Source organism: Lacerta agilis, chromosome 8, assembly GCF_009819535.1.
Source record: "Lacerta agilis isolate rLacAgi1 chromosome 8, rLacAgi1.pri, whole genome shotgun sequence".
NCBI lineage: Eukaryota > Metazoa > Chordata > Lepidosauria > Squamata > Lacertidae > Lacerta > Lacerta agilis.
The window spans coordinates 59,025,039-59,042,429 of record NC_046319.1 but is presented as its reverse complement, the minus strand read 5'-3'; the positions used below and the strand labels follow the sequence as shown (position 1 = coordinate 59,042,429).

General features: G+C 45.3%; 1 protein-coding gene across 2 annotated transcripts in view; it reads right to left on the bottom strand.

Annotated features, from left to right (window-relative positions):
- The window catches only part of MFSD2A (major facilitator superfamily domain containing 2A), a 37,161-nt gene that overhangs the window by 7,476 nt on the left and 12,294 nt on the right, over nucleotides 1-17,391 (bottom strand). For both annotated transcript variants that reach the window (XM_033157730.1, XM_033157731.1), the window contains 6 exons: nucleotides 14,085-14,208; nucleotides 12,505-12,583; nucleotides 10,703-10,878; nucleotides 8,982-9,072; nucleotides 6,282-6,403; nucleotides 2,980-3,063 (listed from right to left, as the gene is read on the bottom strand). In XM_033157730.1, the coding sequence (XP_033013621.1) occupies nucleotides 2,980-3,063; nucleotides 6,282-6,403; nucleotides 8,982-9,072; nucleotides 10,703-10,878; nucleotides 12,505-12,583; nucleotides 14,085-14,208 (676 nt within the window). The remainder of the gene's footprint in view (nucleotides 1-2,979; nucleotides 3,064-6,281; nucleotides 6,404-8,981; nucleotides 9,073-10,702; nucleotides 10,879-12,504; nucleotides 12,584-14,084; nucleotides 14,209-17,391) is intronic.

Sequence of the window (17,391 nt, the reverse complement as noted above, 5' to 3'; positions counted from 1 at the left end):
CAGGACTGCCTTATAGAGGCCACACGTGTTTCTCTCTCTCTCTTTCTTTCTCTCTCTCTCTCTCTCTCTCACACACACACACACACACACACAGTCTCACCACCCGTTATTCAGATACCGCAAGGCCCTTTCTTACCACAGCCTCCCTCCACTCCAAAATATTCAGAGCTCTTCTCCAAATAGTCCAGAGCCCTGTTCATTTTATTCTCCCAAAACAGCCCGGACACACACTCAGCATTCCATGCAGGGTTTGTAATGGCTCCTTGAATGGAAATGGATCAGGTTTTCCCCACTCACTTCTCTAACATTTCATCTCCAAAACATCCAATTCATCCTGTTCGGCTCCAGGTGGGTGTGCTACATATGCTGCCCCTGCTTAACTTCAAAACCAGCAATTTCCTTTAGGAGCTGTTCTGCATGTTCTGCAGAATGTGGTCTCTGAAATATGGAATAGTGGCGGCTGCCGTTCTGAATGCTTCCCCCCCCCCCGAGAGTGGGGGAGAATGAATCCGAGCATGTGGAAAATTAGCATTATCAGGCTCCGTCTGTATTATACATTTAAAGCAGTAACACACCACTTTAAATAGTCATGGTTCCACCCCCACCCCCCAGAATCCTGAGGACTGTAGTTTCTTGTAGGAGCTGAGAATTGTTAAGAGACTCTTATTCCCCCTCACAGAGCTACAATTCCCAAAGTTCCCTGGGAAGAGGGATTACTTGTTAAACCGCTCTGGGAACTCTGTGGGAGGAATAAAAGACTCCTTCCCCTCCCAGAGCTTAACGACTCTCTGCACCTATAAGATTCTTTGGGGAAATCCATGACTGTTTAAAGTGGTGCAATACCGTCTTAAATGTATAATATGGATGAGGCCTCAGTAATGCATGCTCCTGAATGTGTCATTTTAAAAGAAAAAAAACTTCCTTGTTTTTTAGCAATGTGGTGAATATCTATATCTATATCATCTATCTATCTATATCATCTCCTGTCCTCCTGTTTGAAGTGGTATAGTCCAAGGCATGGCACCTCCTCTACAAACACTTAAACAATTAATTACTTTATATGGGAAACAATGGCACCTTCAAAATACACCATTTTGCATTTCTAGGATGGCTTAAGAGTGAATCACTGGATCTAGTACCAGATAAAAAAAGTTGGCATTTCACCTGCCCAAAGCCTTTAGTTTTTTGCAACAAAAACAGAGACCATTGGCGGGGAAGAGAAGGTAAACAGAAAGCCAGACTGCGCTCAGGATTCGGCCTACCCTAAAGCTGCTTCACAGAGAAAGCTGACAGAGCACCCCCCCCCCCAATGAGCTAAATGCAACACCATTGCATAGTAGTCAGTACCACGCTGCCAGGTTGCAAATGAATTTTCTTTTTACCACACCATCAGATGAAAGCATGTGGCAAAACAGTTGTCTGCAACCAGTGCAATCAAACCTTTTTGTAAATGTAACACAGGAGAAGGAAGAGGAAGACAGCAAGTTATTGGTGGGGCTTTACTATGTTACGGTGTCTGCATCAGGCCACAGTTTGACTCCTTTGTGAGCTTGGAGAAGCGGAATAGGGCCTTTTTGCCCACCGTGCTATTACTGCCTGAATTACTTTCAAGTCCCTGTGTTTCCTAAAGGCGTAGAGAGGAAGGGGGCTCTCCCCTCTCTCCCCACACTTCACTTACTTTCTAGCCTGGCACAACACAATGCCCCCCACTGCCTGCTCCCCACCCCCACCCCTCCTCCTCCCATCCATCAGCCTGGAAAGGCTTTCCCAGACAAATCGGCTCCATTCCTTTCATTCAGTGCCTCTCTCCGATAAACACTCAAGGCTCCTTTTTTCTCATGATTAAGGGTAGAAAAAATGGCCGGGTTGGGACAAAAGGCTCACATGGCTTTTATTCTCCGTCCCTTTTCATGGCCTCCTTCAAATGCCTAACAAAGAACACACTGTTCCAGGAACCATGTAAAGTGACTGCCCTTCCCTTCCCTAAGGTTGCCATTCCTTTAGGTTCCTCCAACTCCTGCACAATTGTCAGGCAGTTTAAATGCTTCTATGGTGGTGGCTCTCCAAGGAGTGTGCAGCTCAGTTCTCCAACTTCCACATACTCCTTAGACTCTTTGCACCCTGGCAGTTCAAGGCCAGTTTACTGCGAGATGCGCCTCAATTACTATTGGGTTTGCAGTTCAGCGGTAGTTTGGTGTTCAGTTGCTGCTGGGAAAACCAAATCAAAGTTCTTCAACATTTCCCCAAGATGCCTTAAACAGATACAGAGCTGGATAGTCAAAAAGTACAACTGTCCAGTTATTTCTGCTCAGGAGGAGAGCAGCCTATGCAGATGCACCACTGTTTTAATCTCTTTTTAGTTTACTACTGATTCTAATTGTTTTCTAAATGCTTTAAATGTTTCCATCTATTTATTGATCATTTTAATTTTTCCGGTAAACCACTTTAGAGGCTTTGTTACAACTGAGCAGTATATAAGCATTGTTAAATGTAATAAAGAAATAAAATTAAAAAGAATTCCATTCATGAGAGTCCTCTCCCTCATCGCACTGGCCAACAGCTACAGACCCTCATTTCTGTGCTGCTGAATCCTCTTGTCTGCAAAAACTGATTACCTGGAGGTCAGCTGCTGCCACTTGGATTCCAGCTGGCAATTTGGGCCTTCCCCCCGCCATGAAACTACGCTGGTACAGCCATTTACATGACTACTAAGGAAGTTGCAGGTGGGGACAGGGGGCAGGAGAACAACATTAAAAGCTTATAAAAAGCAACTGTCCCACATTAACCTGAACAGAATGAGGGCAGAGGTCAAGATGAAATGGATTTCCCAAAACCACTTAGGTTCATGACAGAGCTGAACTTTGGACCACCACCAAATCTTTATTTGTGGGTCTCCCCCCGCCAAGAGCTCCCTTTTGCAACAGATAAAGAACAAGAGAGAAAAGTGAGTAGTAGTCATGCTGACTGCCATATACATACCATGATGGCCAGGAGAATGTTCTGGAACTCATTGCGTAAGCCCAAGGTGTACGTACAAAACAAAGCAAAGTTGCCTTCCAGCAGCTGAAAAGAAGTGGAACAGCTGACATTAAGGAAAGAGATCCTGGGAACTCTCATTAAATCTCAATAGAAAGGAAGGGATGTTCTTGATTTCTGCCTGAAGTAACTTCTTTATCCTGTCTTTCCTCTATGGAGCTCACAGCAGCATACCTAGCTGTTTTCCCCTTATACAATCTATTCTCACAACTACCCAGTGAGGTAGGAGAGAGAGAGAGAGAGAGAGAGAGAGAGAGAGAGGCTGAGACTGTCAAAGGCTGTCCTGTGAGCTTCTAGGCCAAGCAGGGATGTGAACCTAGGTCTCCCCAGTCTTAGTCTAACCTTCTAGCCACTAGTTACAGGTATCTGAAGAAGTGTGCATGCACACAAAAGCTCATACCAATAACAAACTTAGTTGGCCTCTAAGGTGCTACTGGAAGGATTTTTTTTGTTTTGTTTTGTTTCTTCTAACCACTATACTTCACTGACTTGCCCACATCCCATAAGGGGTGGAGGCTCAGCTGCAATGTTAAGTGCACTTATGGGACAGGTGGAGAGAGAGCTATTGAACATACCATATTGGTATGAATATACACCACCCCCAATTATAGGCTGTCCCTAAACAGTGTTCTAAATTAGCCAGGCTCCAGGTGCATTTTGCAACTGGCGTGGGCTCAATTGCGGCCATACAGAGATCTCTGGATGCCAGGTCAGCAACTAGGGGAAGCAAAATGCCACTTAGAGAAGGATCTGAAATATTTTCCTTGAAGGGTGAACTAGTTTTATACTGGATTGCTTTATTTTATTTTAATGTGTTGTAAACCACGTTGAGATTTGTTCTTTAAAATATAAAGCTGTATAGAAATGAAAGAACAAGAACAACCTTTATCGGGTGTATGTGTGGGGGGCTACTAGACATTCTATTGTGGTGAACGTAACCTAGGTTTTGGCATTTGGCAATTAGGATTATATATCTGAGTTTCTAACACTGCCCCTAAAGATCTCTTAAATCATAGCGCCTCTATCCAAGAGTGTGCTTATACACTGAGGTTTATACAAACCAGATTTTTCGGGGGACGGGACCGGGGGGGGGGGGAGCAGGGGAGTGCAGCCTATATTCAGACCAATACGGTAACTCCAGAAACAGAGGCCTATAAAAATAAACCTCTTTATTGGAACCTGGAGCAGTGGGGTGTGTGTGTGTGTGTGGAGGAGGAAGAGAAAAAGACGAGAAGGCTACTGGATGGCTGCCACAGTGAAGGGGAAGGAAGGCTAACAAAAGTGGAAGAATTCAGCAGATTCCCCAAGGACAGAGAAGAAAAGTCACTATTCACAATTGAGCTGGAAGTTAAAAAAAAAGAGAAAGAAAGCTAAATGAGAAGTATTCAGCCAAGGAGCTAGTTCAGCACTGCTGCTGTTGCAGCTTGTTGCTACTAGGGCAGATTCCAGAAAAGGTTAAGAAGTTTGCCTCTTTAGCAAGAATCTGGTATTAAGGACCCATAGACACCCTCTGGTCAAGTTCTTCAGCCTTGTCCGGTGATTGCTTCTATACCAATGGGTCTATAATCCAGAAATAGATCTAGGTCTGAGTTCATTCACTAGGCCCAGCTGTTTTCCTCTGCTCCTCTTTTTGAGGGCAGCCCATTTCATAGCACTCTTTCTGTTAAACCTTAGTCCTTAATATGAGGCCTTAGTATGTATTAACATTCTAGCTAGTAGAGATCTTGCCCTGGGTTCTGCCATATAGTTGCCTGTTTCAAACTAATTTACCTTGTCATTTGCTCAGTTTAGGACGCTATCTTGTATTACTGACAGAAACAGAGCTGAGTGGTCCTTCCCCAAATCTAGTCAGAAAAGTGCCATCAACTCAATGGCAACTAAAATGTTATTCTTCTTTTGCAATCTGGCTTTTAACACCACACTTGCTTTCAAGGAAACAGGAGACACACTACAGTGTTTTTCAACCTTTTTTGGGCAAAGGCACACTTGTTTCATGAAAAAAAATCACGAGGCACACCACCATTAGAAAATGTTAAAAAATTTAACTCTGTGCCTATATTGACTATATATAAAGTAATTTTTCAATTTTCCCCATGGCACACCAGGCAACATCTCGCGGCACACTAGTGTGCCGCGGAACAGTGGTTGAAAAACCCTGCACTAGGACACACAACACGCTTCTCTATGGGTCTCTGATCAAGTTTAAAGATTTGTAGCATTCCTATTACCAACTCAGGCTTCCAAAAGGCAACCAGGGTATTATTTATTTAACTAAATGCACAAGGTTTCACCCTTAACTCAGATTTTGTGGGTGTTTTGTCTCCATTTCTGGAAAGAGTTCCAACAAACAGTTGTCATAAAAACCCTTCTGGCAGATTATGGTTATTATAACTTACTCCCTTTTTAAACAAGAATACTCCTGAACCAATCTATTCTCTCTAAAACAGCACATGACTCTCCGTGTTATGACCTATATATAATAGCTATATGTCTGACTTCTTAGCTACCTATCCCAACATAAGGTTCCAGCAAAGTTGACAAATACTGTAAGACTTGCATTTCTTTTGCCAACCTGGAAAGAATCTACATGGCAAGGGAGGAAAAACAGTAAGTCTAAAGGCTGCAATGAAATAAACCAGCCTGTGATCTTTGGATGAAGGGCAGTATATTAATTAATTAATTAATTAATTAATTAATTACTTAATTAAGCCAGCTGGCCGGCTGCCTGGAGAAATCATAAAATCATCATCTTAAATAGAGGTGGTCAAGGCAGCCCATGACATAGGAACAAGCAAATTCAACACAGGGCTCACCGATGCAAATCCCAAGTGCCACCTGGCTTGGTGTTGTGGTGGATTTCTGGATTAGGATTTTTCCCAAGAAAACACAGCGACGTTCTAAGCAGAGCTGTCAACCTTCCTTTTTTTGCATTGGGAAACGGCCATAGCTGTCCACTTTCCCTTTTTTTTGCAATGGGAAACGGTGCTGGAATAAGGGAATTTCCCGCAAAAAAGGGGAAAAGTTGACAGCTATGGTTCTAAGCACTCAGGGAAATGGAAATTCTGTGCTCACCTGGGAACTTCTGTTCTCAGGGAGAGAAGGTCACCAATGTTGGGTGGGGAGGCCTCAAACAGGCAGACCTCACCTCAGTTTGGGGAGAGAAAGGACCCCACCTCTGAAGCTGGGTAGTAACGGTGCATTTATCACTGGGAGGGGTGTGTGCATGTGAAAGATGGTTTCCTTACCATAAAGGCCAGGGAGGTAAAGAGCAAGCCAGCAATCAGCTTGACGTAGGGGCCATAGTTCATCACCAGCTTCAAGCTTTGGAAGAAGGAAACTGGCTCTTCTGGCTGGAGATCAGAAGACTCTGTGGGGAGCAAAACAGAAGCAGACTAGGTCAAGTTATTTCCCATCAAACCTTATGCTGCTTTCATGCTAATCTTGTGCTGGTGCAAAGTTTGTTTTGATTCTTTGATTCCCATTTGATTTAGTGAATTGCCCAGAGGATCTGGTTAGTTAGTTGGGCGGTACACGAACACCATAAATAAATTTGAATGCAAAATAAAATGCTGTGAATGGATTCCTTACAAAGCCTTCATTATTTATCTTGTTTTGTGTCATTTCATCATTTTGCTCCTGGTTTTAGGATCTGGCTATGAGAAGCAAGGAGCCTAAGGCCAAGTCGAGAAAAAAATTGCTCAGTCACTTCCCTAACGTGATTCCCACAGTATCATTGCTGTATAAGGGCTAGTGGCTGTCATCTCCTAAGAGCTAAACACTGACACACACCCCACTATCAGATCCTACCGTATATCCACACTACCGTGGAACTGTAGCTTATGTGTTGCTGCATTTGAGCAAGAGAGAGAGAGAGAGAGAGAAAGCAAGAAGGGGCAGCCCTCAGAATGCTATGTACGTGGATTAGAAAATAAGTAAGTTATGTAGCAAGGCCAAAACATCAAGCAATGGAAGTGATATCTCACAGTACTACAGAGAACGGTAATGAATTTGCAAAGAAAGACAACTTCTTTCCTGCAGTGAGCAAATCGTTCCCAGTTCCTATAAGCTCAAGTCTGCAAATGAATTAGGAACACAGGAAACTGCTGAGTCAGACCAGGGGTCCTTCTAGCTCAGTACTGTCCACACTGACTGGCAGTGGCCTTCCTGGAGTTCAGGATTCCCTCCCAACCCTACACGGAGATGCCAGGGATTGAACCTGGGAACTGATTCATGGCCCTTCCATTAAGTTCCGGTTTAGCAGCTTAAAATCAGAGTTTGAAACCTTTCTGGTGGAATACGGCAAAGGGAATTTCCATGCCTTTGCAATATATTCTGACGGCCAAGGCACTTGCTCTTTGATACTTTCATTACTTGCATATTTTGGATATACTGTATATTCCCCCCCAGCCCTACTCACTACAGTCGTACCTTGGAAGTTCAAAGGAATCCGTTCCGGAAGTCCACTTGACTTCCAAAACGTTCAGAAAGCAAAGCACGGCTTCTGATTGGCTGTAGGAATTTGGACGTTCGGCTTCCAAAAATAGTTCGCAAACCGGAACAGTCACTTCTGGGTTTGCAGTGTTCGGAAGCCAAAACGTTCGACAACGAAGCTGTTCGAAAACCAAGGTACAACTGTATTTAGGCTAACAAGTCTATTTTACAATTTGTCCAGGACTCTATTACATCACGTTGGGGGGTGAGGGGAAAGAAAAAGCAAGCAAGCAAACCTATCAAGGAAATCTCTTGTCAGTAAAACCTCCTCTCCATCTTAAGTTTAGGACTGTTGACAGATGGATTGCAAGACTCTGGCAGGGCTTCCCCCTTCAAAGCTAGCTAATTATCATTCTCGAATGTGGAGTGTTTGGGTGATGATAGCCGTAGTTATCCAAGAAGAGGGACAATATTTTATAGCTGTGGGTGGTTCTTTTGATAAGCCCCCTGCAAACATGGCCTCCAGCACACCTTGAGACTGAGTGGAATAAAAACCTCAAGAGGAACTTGAGTGACAAGGAGGCCTCTGAGAATGCAGAACAAAGATTACAAGAGCCAGCTTCCCTCCCCAAATGGCTGGTTTCAACCAGCAGAAGTCAGGGCCTTTCCACAAGGAGCTGGAGTTACGTAGGTGACGCTTGGTTTATGCAAAGGGAAATTCTTGCAATGGAAATTCTTGCCCTGTGTGTCATTTGCTCCCTAGAAGTCAGCCCATGTATTAAAAGGGATTGGCCCATGTACCAAGAGGCACAATAAGGACATCCATCCCCAAGAGGCAAGGAGTAGATTATTTTGCAACTCTCAAACCAGCCTGATTACATGCCCAATTGGAAGAAAAGACAGAAAGCATGTCTCCTGTTTCTAGCAGGGGGAAAGAGAGATCAGATGCTTATATAGCACATTAGGAGTGCACAGAATGTTTCATGGATAATCCTAGTTCTCTCATACCAGAAAAAAATTATATGAATTGGAAATATGAGGTGGGTGGAACAGAAGAGGAATGCATGTGACTGGAAATACGCTTATGAAAGCCAAACCATGGTTTGGTTGTTACATATTTAAAATAGGTCTATGTAAGTAATGGGAGGGGGACCTAACTCAGTGTCAGAGCACACAGTTTGCATTAAACAGGTCGCAGGTTCAATCCCTGGCATCTCCAGGTTGGGCTGGGGAAAAACACCCCGTCAAAAACAATGGAGTGCTGCTGGCAGTCAGAGTAGACACTACAGTGTTAAGCAGTTTAATAATAATAATAATACTCAGCTAGATGAAGTAAAAGGCAGGTTTCAATGGACTCCTTTAGGAGCAAGTATGAATTCTGCACTACTCAACTTGCATCCATCTTTGTCACGAGCAAGTCAATTTCTTGCCAGATTATGCCTGGCCTTTTCCTTTCGGAGCCCATCCCCTCCACCCACTTTGCAGAGGTCACTTAATATGTCCTTCTTGCTTACCTCGTCTTTCTCGAACGCCCACAGATAAGACGATAGCACAAAGAATATATATCCCACCGATGACACCAGCTGCGATCATGTAGGCATTTCTCTGTACAAGGGTAGGAAACAAGGTGGTGGTGGGGAGAAAGAAAGATGGCACGTCCAGATGAGAGGTGATGTTTCATATGGACTTTTTTTTCCAGAACGGCTTGGCACAAATGCATGAGCATGTGGGCATCAGGAGAGGAGATTGTGGCAGCTTTGCTTCTCCCTGGCTGCTCTGCAGTTGCGCTGTGCTGAGCTAAGCCATGGCGTGGCCCGTTTCTCCAAGCCCGGGCTTATGGTTTAGTCAGTGCTTCCAAACAAAACTTAAGCTGTAAACCACAGGGCAAACCTTGGTTACAGCTTGCGGTTCGCCTGAAGCCTCTATGCTCTTGCTAAGCCATGGTTTGGCATGGTGTGACGTGCAAAACAGTCCATCATATGCTTGCCTGACAATGGAGTGAAACAAAAGTCACCATTCCAGAAAAACCCAACAGATTTTAATTATTATTACATCTGTATTCTGCTCTTTTCCCAAACCACATTGAGCATTAAATTAGCACTATGAACAGGCTGAGATGAAAGTATAGCTTTCCTTTCATATAAACTGACCTGGAATTCAATGGGAGGGCGGTATTAAAGAATCAAGAAACAGCATGGGGTTTGATTGCTGCACCTCCAGTTAAGAATGGTCCTGTGGCAAAGTTCAATTTAATCAGGGCAAAAGAAACCTGGGATGATAGCATAAGAACGCAAGAACCCAAAGGTTCATCTAGTCCAAGGATGGGGAACCTGTGGCCCTTCAGATGTTACTGGACTGCAACTCCCATCAACCACCATCACTGAGTAAGCGTGTTGGTTGGGGCTGATGGGAAATGAAGTCCAACAAGCTGGAGGGATGCAAATTTCCCATCCTTTTTGTAGTCCCTCATCCTGTCCCACACAGTGGCCAAATACCATATATACTTGAGTATAAGCCTAGTTTTTCAGCACATTTTTTGTGCTGAAAAAGCTGCCCTCGGCTTATACTCGAGTGAGGTGGGTGGTGGGGGGCGGCGAGAAAGAAGCCCTTTCTCTTCGTTCGTGCCGCCACCCGCTCTCCCCAGTCAACCATTCCTTAAGAAGTGTACAAGAACAGCGGTTCTTTACTCTCCCCAGGCAGCTTGTTCTATTCCTGAACTGCTCACATAAATGCAAACTTGGCAAAGGAGGAAGAGGAAGGAGCAGCCCAAAGGGCTGCTTTCGGGCTGCTCATTCCTCCTCCTCCTCCTCCTCCTCCTCCTCCTCCACAGCGGCAAAGGTGAATCGGCTTATACTTGAGTCAATAAGCTTTCCCAGGTTTTTGTAGGAAAATTAGGTGCCTCGGTTTATATTTGGGTCGGCTTATACTCGGGTATATACGGGGTATATGTCTCTGGGAAACAAAACAAGACATGGAGGTAAGACATGGAGCCAAGAGCTCTCTCTCCTTTTGCTGCTGCCTAGCAGTTGGCATTTGGAGGTATGCTGTCTCCTCTGAACCTGGTGCATCAGTGCATATTCAGCCTGGCTACTAGACGGTCTTCTTGACGAAGAAGCAGCAGGAGGAGGAAGAGTTCTCTCTCCAGCCCAGCTCTGCATCCATGGGCTTCCGCTAAACCCCTTACTGTATTACCCCAACCAAGTAGAATTGAGGAATGGTCAAAAGGGATCTGTACCGTGTCCGTGAGTGAGCCAGTGTCATGGGTGATGTTGACCTCTTCCATGGCCACTGAAGAAGTATTGCCAATGTTCAACAAGAGCGGGTCTGGAATGCAAGGCGTGCCCACTTTGCCCACAATTTGCCCTTGGATGGCTGTTCCCAGGACGGTCCCAAGCACTTCCACTGTCATGCCTGCAGGAAAGGGATACACAAGCGGTGGTTAGGGCTAATAAATGTACTGTTGAGCCAGTCTTTACCAGAAATGGCATGTGAAAACTTAGCTCGCCCAACAAGTTTAACCATCACAAGTTGGCTAAACAAGCCCGTTTCTGGTTTAACCCACTTAGCAACTGAGCCTATTTTGCAAAAGGTATTCAGTCATCTCCCAACAGTTTCCTGGGAAGCTATTTCCAAGTAAGCATCTACTTAAAATGCATATTCCCAAATACCCAGTGGGGTGTAGATGTTTGGACCAAGACGACTCAGGTTCAAATCCCCACTTTGACACGAAGATCACCAGATGACCTTAGGCCAGTTACCATTGCTCAGTCTAACCTAACCTACCTCACAGGGTTGTTGTGATGATAAAATGGAGAAGAATTAAGTATGCTGTCTTGAATTTGGAAGAAATGCAGGACACAAATATGTTCAATAAATAAATAAATATAGTAAATATGAACAGAATTTGGTCCCTCATTTCCTAGTTAATAGATAGAATTCCTTCCTAATGCAGAAGGAAAACTGGATCCATGAGGAACGTGAACTCCCTCTGAGCCTCAGCCTTATCTTGCAGTTGCTCAAAAGCTCCTCTTGAGTGAGGTTACATTTTGGTCTCTGGTCTAAATATTAAAATTGTTGCAAATAACTCTTCTACATATTAAGAGGTAAAATCTGGACAGTATCACTGTAGTGGGAGCAAAGAATTTAATTTTTAATGCTCCCCCATGTGAAAAATTGAGTGACCTACTTTACTACATACGGGAAGATTGCAAGTGAGGTATGTGAATTCCCTCCTCTTAATGTCCTCTCTCTACATTTCTAAGTGGCACAGCCAGAGTTCTATTGCCCCAGAGTTCTATTGATCTGGGGCTGTTCTGACTAATGTGCAGAACAACCCCAGATCAATGCAAAAATGTATTTTTGTAATGAGGCTGATTTGCATCCATTCCAAGGAACTTAACAGTGCTGAACTTCCTGAAATTTGGAAGAGAGCAGAAGTGTGGGACAAACAGATCACCTGTACAGATATGCTGAGAGGAGAGATTTCCGAAGAGCTAATTATTCACAACCTGGGAATCTTGATGCCCAATTTCCATTGCAAAAAAAATAAGATAAAATAAATCTTTTGAATGCAGCAGCAACAAAGTGCTCCTGCCCTGTGTTTTCCAAACTGTCCTGCACAGTTCATCCACAATCACCAGGCACTGAGCACAAGCTTTGCAAAGGTGTGTTCTTCCTGTCTTAAGTAAACACTCAGAAGTGGACAGGAACAGCCTGAAAAGTCTCTCCCCTTTTCATCAAGTTGCTTCCGCTCGAATGCGCACACCTTATTGCACGTAACAATGATGACGCTCAATCATCAGCAAACGTATAGACCTCCAGCCATAGCAACCAGAGGCACACACCCAAAATTTCAAGCCTCCACATGCAACTGAGCGGGGCATATGAGCAAATTTCACGCTGAAGTCCCAGCAATTCACAGTTAAAACACAGGTTAGTTGGTGCAAGACGGCAGGTGGCAGGGTGAGAGAAGTAGACAGACTCTCAAATGAAAGGAGCAAAAAGCATTTTAACATTTAAGGAAGTGGCGGTTCTTACGGTAGGCAGTGGCAGAATCTCGCTCACTCTGCTCCCTGCTAATGAACATGGTGAGGGCCGAGTACGGAACATGGAAACACTGCAGAGGAGAACAAGCAAATAAGGAAGTCAGACTACACATACCTTTGTCCAACCTGCAATTACAATATACAAAAGGAGAAGTGTATGCAAAGTGTATGCTATTTTAGGAGGGTGCGGTGTGGATGGAGTGATGCAGAATAATAGTTAAGCAAGGCTTCGGGGCCTGACGCGTGCTGAGCTTCTCAACCTGAAGAGGATAAACCCCCTACTGGACAGGCCAAGCCCTCAACCTGCAAAAACGGAGCGTAACTCAAAATCTGCCCAACTTCCACTGTCTAGATCTACCAGGATCCCGTCTTGTGGCAAGCAGGAACCCCTCCTCTTCCTCCTCAGGCATTTAAATATGAAAACCAGACCAAGAAACACAACAACATGTGGCAAGCACATGACTAGCTAGAAAGGACCTTAAATCCTTCTCAATGGTACTAGACCAGACTTTTCCCATTTACAGAAAGTTTTATATCAGCATTTCTCAAACTATCTGATGTGGTGGGCTGGTATTCCCCCCGCCCCAGTGTGCCAGGGGCTAGTAGCATATTCGGTCTCTGAAGCATTCCCCCTCCCCACAACCTGAAGTCGCTGCAGAAAGGCAGCCAATGGCTCACGGACCTGCTGAGGGCCTGGTGCTTAGAGGCAAACAAGACCAACGTACACACACTTTCATACAGTGCACACTTGTTCAGTTTTATTATTTAAGATTAGGGCTGGGCGATATCGGCTTTTCAACATCGCGGTGTATCCACCAGCCGAACATCGTGGTTTGGCGATATATCGCGATGCTGAAAAAAACAAAATGCATTGGCCTCTGCCCGTGAGACATTGGGTGAAACTGCCCCAGCTCTCACCTCAAGAGCCAAGGCGGTTTCACCCAGGCTCACAGGCTGGGACAATGCAGCTTCTTTGCATTGCTCAGCTGTGGGGAGGGGAAGGTTCCTCCCGCCAGCTGAGCAGTTTCACAGCTTGCGGGAGCCGGCACCCGACTGGGGGCTCCTTTAACTGCTCAGCTGAGGCAGGGGAAGCTGCACACTCCTCAGCTGTGCAGTTTAAAGGTGCAGAGGGAGGAACAAGCTGTACTGGCACCTCACCAATATCGTATGAGGGCAGGGTGAGATAGCGGTTTCACTCAGTGACATATTGCTGCTGAAACTGCTGCTGCTCCCAAGTCCCTCTGCTAGCAGTGCCAACTGGAGGAAGGAACTCTTGCACTTGGGAAGTACATTGCAAGGGCTCTGCCAGGCCTACGTTCTGCAAAGCACTAAGCAGAGAACTGGCAAAGTCGCTTTCCGCAGCATCAGCGATATACGATCAAGTTGCCCCGCAAGGAACTCAGTTCCACAACTGATCTGGCCACATCACATATGATGTCAGGTGTGAGCTAAATGAAGTGCAGTTTTGGGGGGAAATGGCCTTGCGGGCCAAATCTGGCCTGTGGGCTGGAAGTTCCCCACCCTAGCTCAAAAGCAAAATGCAGGCTGTTCACAAGAAGATGAGGGACTCACTGTCACGAGGGTCTGGAAGATGCAGTAGAAGAAGAGATACCACATCACTTGGCCTTGAGAGATGTCGGGCACAAACCATATCAGGAAGTAGGAGATCACAGCAAAAGGAGTGGAGAATATAATCCTGTTGAAAATTAAAGCAAGATGAGAAAAATTTGATATAGTTTGGGGTTTGGAGAGAGGAAAAGGAAGAGAAAAAGTATAATTTGATATGAATTAGTCTGGTTTTAAATGCAAGGGATGTAGCCCATTGACCACCTCTGCTGAAGTTCTATTAGTCTTGACCTAACAGGGTTTTCACCTTCCTGTTCTTTTCAATGGCTGCTGGGGGCCACAGCAGTTCTCATTACCACGGAGGAGTTAAAGCTGATGTCAGTCATGAACTTACTAGGCCGCCTTGGAAAAGCCACCAGATCCAAGTCCCTGACCTGAATCATAAAGGATAATTATACTGGCCTACTTTTAGGAAGCAAATACTGACACCATCCTTGGGAAGCGCTTAGACAACTGGAAACAAAGCCAAGTACAATTGTCATTCTCTTCACTGTATGGCTGCGGTATGTATCCCTGTGAGCCCCGCCTCATGGTCAGAACCCTTGGTTCAGCTCCAAGGGATTAGATGACCTTCAGATTCAGCTTGCAGTCCTACAAGTTTATAATTCCAGGCTTGTCAGTGCTTGGGCGGGATTGGGTGGGTAGGAGAAGAGAGAGAGAGAGAGAGGAGAGGCAAAGTTCCAGAGAGCATAAAGAGCTGAGTAAGGTTTTGTGCGGTGCGGCTTTGATCACACAGTCCCCCTTCAATGAGGCAGCAGGAGCAGACCTGCTGAGCTTTAGAACCTGTTGTGAGCAACAAAGCAGAGATTTGGCAAGAAGGTCCGTCTACTCCAGGAGGAGCTAAGCATTTTGCAGGACCGGGAGGGAGGCAGGGGAAGTCTACATGCTGTGCGTGTGAAGCGAGGAAAGCTAAACCAAGGAACTAAAGTGCCACCTTCTCCACCCAAAGAGAGGAATTCACTACCTCCCTCGCTCAGAAAAGAGAACTGAACTGGCTTTCTTTGCGTATCTACTTCCCATGCAGGACCGCATGATAAGACAGACCTTTAAACAGCCACTTGGCCATCCAATGACAAAGAATTAGGTGTAGGTGGTCAGCCTATTTTAAGCCACAGAAAACTAGCATAAATAAGTGTGGCTTGACAGGCCAAATATTTCTGCAAGCTAGTTACTCAGGTGGGTTTATTTCCACAAGATACGCATTTCACAGAAGGAAATCTGGCAATGCTCGGAATTCCTCCCCCAAACAAGCTAAAGATCTGCATACACCCCAGAACAAATAAAAACCCAGAAAAAAATGCAGGCTGCATGCTGGAAAGCAGTGGCGTATCCTGCAACATAGGCAACTTGGGCGGCAGCTTTCGTCCTTAACTGGAAACCTAGTTCTTTATCATTCAACGCCTGTTGTCTCACTGGTCCTCCAGGAAACCGGAGTGCGTTGCTGTACGCACATTCTCTGTAGCAAGGATACGTTATCAACAGGACAGAGGAGTACATAGAGACGGAGGGCAGAGATTGGGGTGAAGAGACAAAGGGGAATGTATCCATTTATTCCCCAGGAGAGAAACTGCTAAATCCTTTTACAGGAAAGGACCTGGTGAACGTAAGAAAAGCCGGCTAGATCAATCCAGTAATCGAGCATCCCATTCTCACAATGGCTCGCCAGTTGTCTGCAGGAAGCAAGCAAGCAAGCCAGACCAGAGTACAACAACCCCTCTCCTCTGCCGTGGTTTTCAGCAACTGGTATTCAGAGGCACAGTGCCTCCGACAGGGGAGGAAGAACCATATTCTTCCTAAGTGAAGTTGGCCTAATGCTCGTCAACTTTTCCCAGCTCTTCCAATCTAATAAGCATGGAGAGTAGGGATTCAACCAAGCAAAGCTCGCCCCCTCAATACTAAAGCAGAGGCTAACATGAGAAGAATGGATGCTCATTCCAGGTGGGGTTGGGGGAAGGATTGGCTGGCTCATTCTTGCCTTTCACCTGCTAGTTAATGCACAGAGACAAAAATCGAAAGTGGCACTGGGTTACACACATGTACACACCCTTTGATAACTAAACTCAAGGTTGCCAAGAGAGATCTAAAAGACACAACCTATAATGGGAATGTGCTCTTGCATAGGCCTCATTAAAATGAAGAGGACCCTTGCAATAACACATTTACTGTTCTCTCGGTTCAGTTCTCATTCGGTTCAATAAGCCTTTGTGTAGGACTTCTCTGTGGACTGTACACGCTAGAAATGTGTGTACTGTTATTTGGACTTAATGCATTCTCAAAACCTCAAGCTTGTAGGCCAACCTTGGCCCTCCAGGGGGTCCGAGTTGGTCTGAGAGGCAATTTTCCCCAGAAAATGCCCACCCATTCTTCAACTTACTTCAGTTATCCGATGGGCAGGAGGGGGAGGATAAATCCTGTGCTGGCTGTGCATGGATGTTTCTCATGTAGGAACACAGCAGTATAGCTGAAATGAGCAAGATTCCATACAAACCCCTTCCTGATTCAGGGATGGATTTGAATGGAAACCCCTGGGAAAACAAGTTTTAGCAGTGCTTTGAAAGGGGCTTTGAAGTCCCAACTTTAGCACTTCAAAGCTCTTTGCACTTGATGTCACTGTGATGCCATGTGACTGATAGCTAGGGGCTGTGCCCACCAGTCTTGCTTCACATGGATTGTAAGGAATAAGTGGGGCAGGAACTACCCCACTGTTAAGTGAGTGCAAGGGTAACAAGAGATATTGTGGAGAGCAAGTCTGAATTAGTTTTTCTTTTCTTTTTTAAAAAAGGTTTCTGTGAGCATATTATGAGGGAATGGGAATACTAATAATAATAATAATGCATGGGCAATCCTGGTAGAATTTTTTTTTTTGGACCCTGACCATTAGATCCAGTCATCTCCAACTCTGGGGTTGCGGCGCTCATCTCGCGTTACTGGCCGAGGGAGCCGGCGTACAGCCTCCGGGTCATGTGGCCAGCATGACAAAGCTGCTTCTGGCGAACCAGAGCAGCGCACAGAAACACTGTTTACCTTCCCGCTGGAGCGGTCCCTATTTATCTACTTGGACTTCCGACGTGCTTTCGAACTGCTAGGTGGGCAGGAGCTGGGACCGAGCAACGGGAGCTCACCCCATCGCGGGGATTCAAACTGCCGACCTTCTGATCAGCAAGCCCAAGGCTCTGTGGTTTAACAATCTTAGCAATCTTATTTCTTAGCACTCTTATTTCTCTTTTGGGGGCTGCAGCCATGTGGCTGAAAA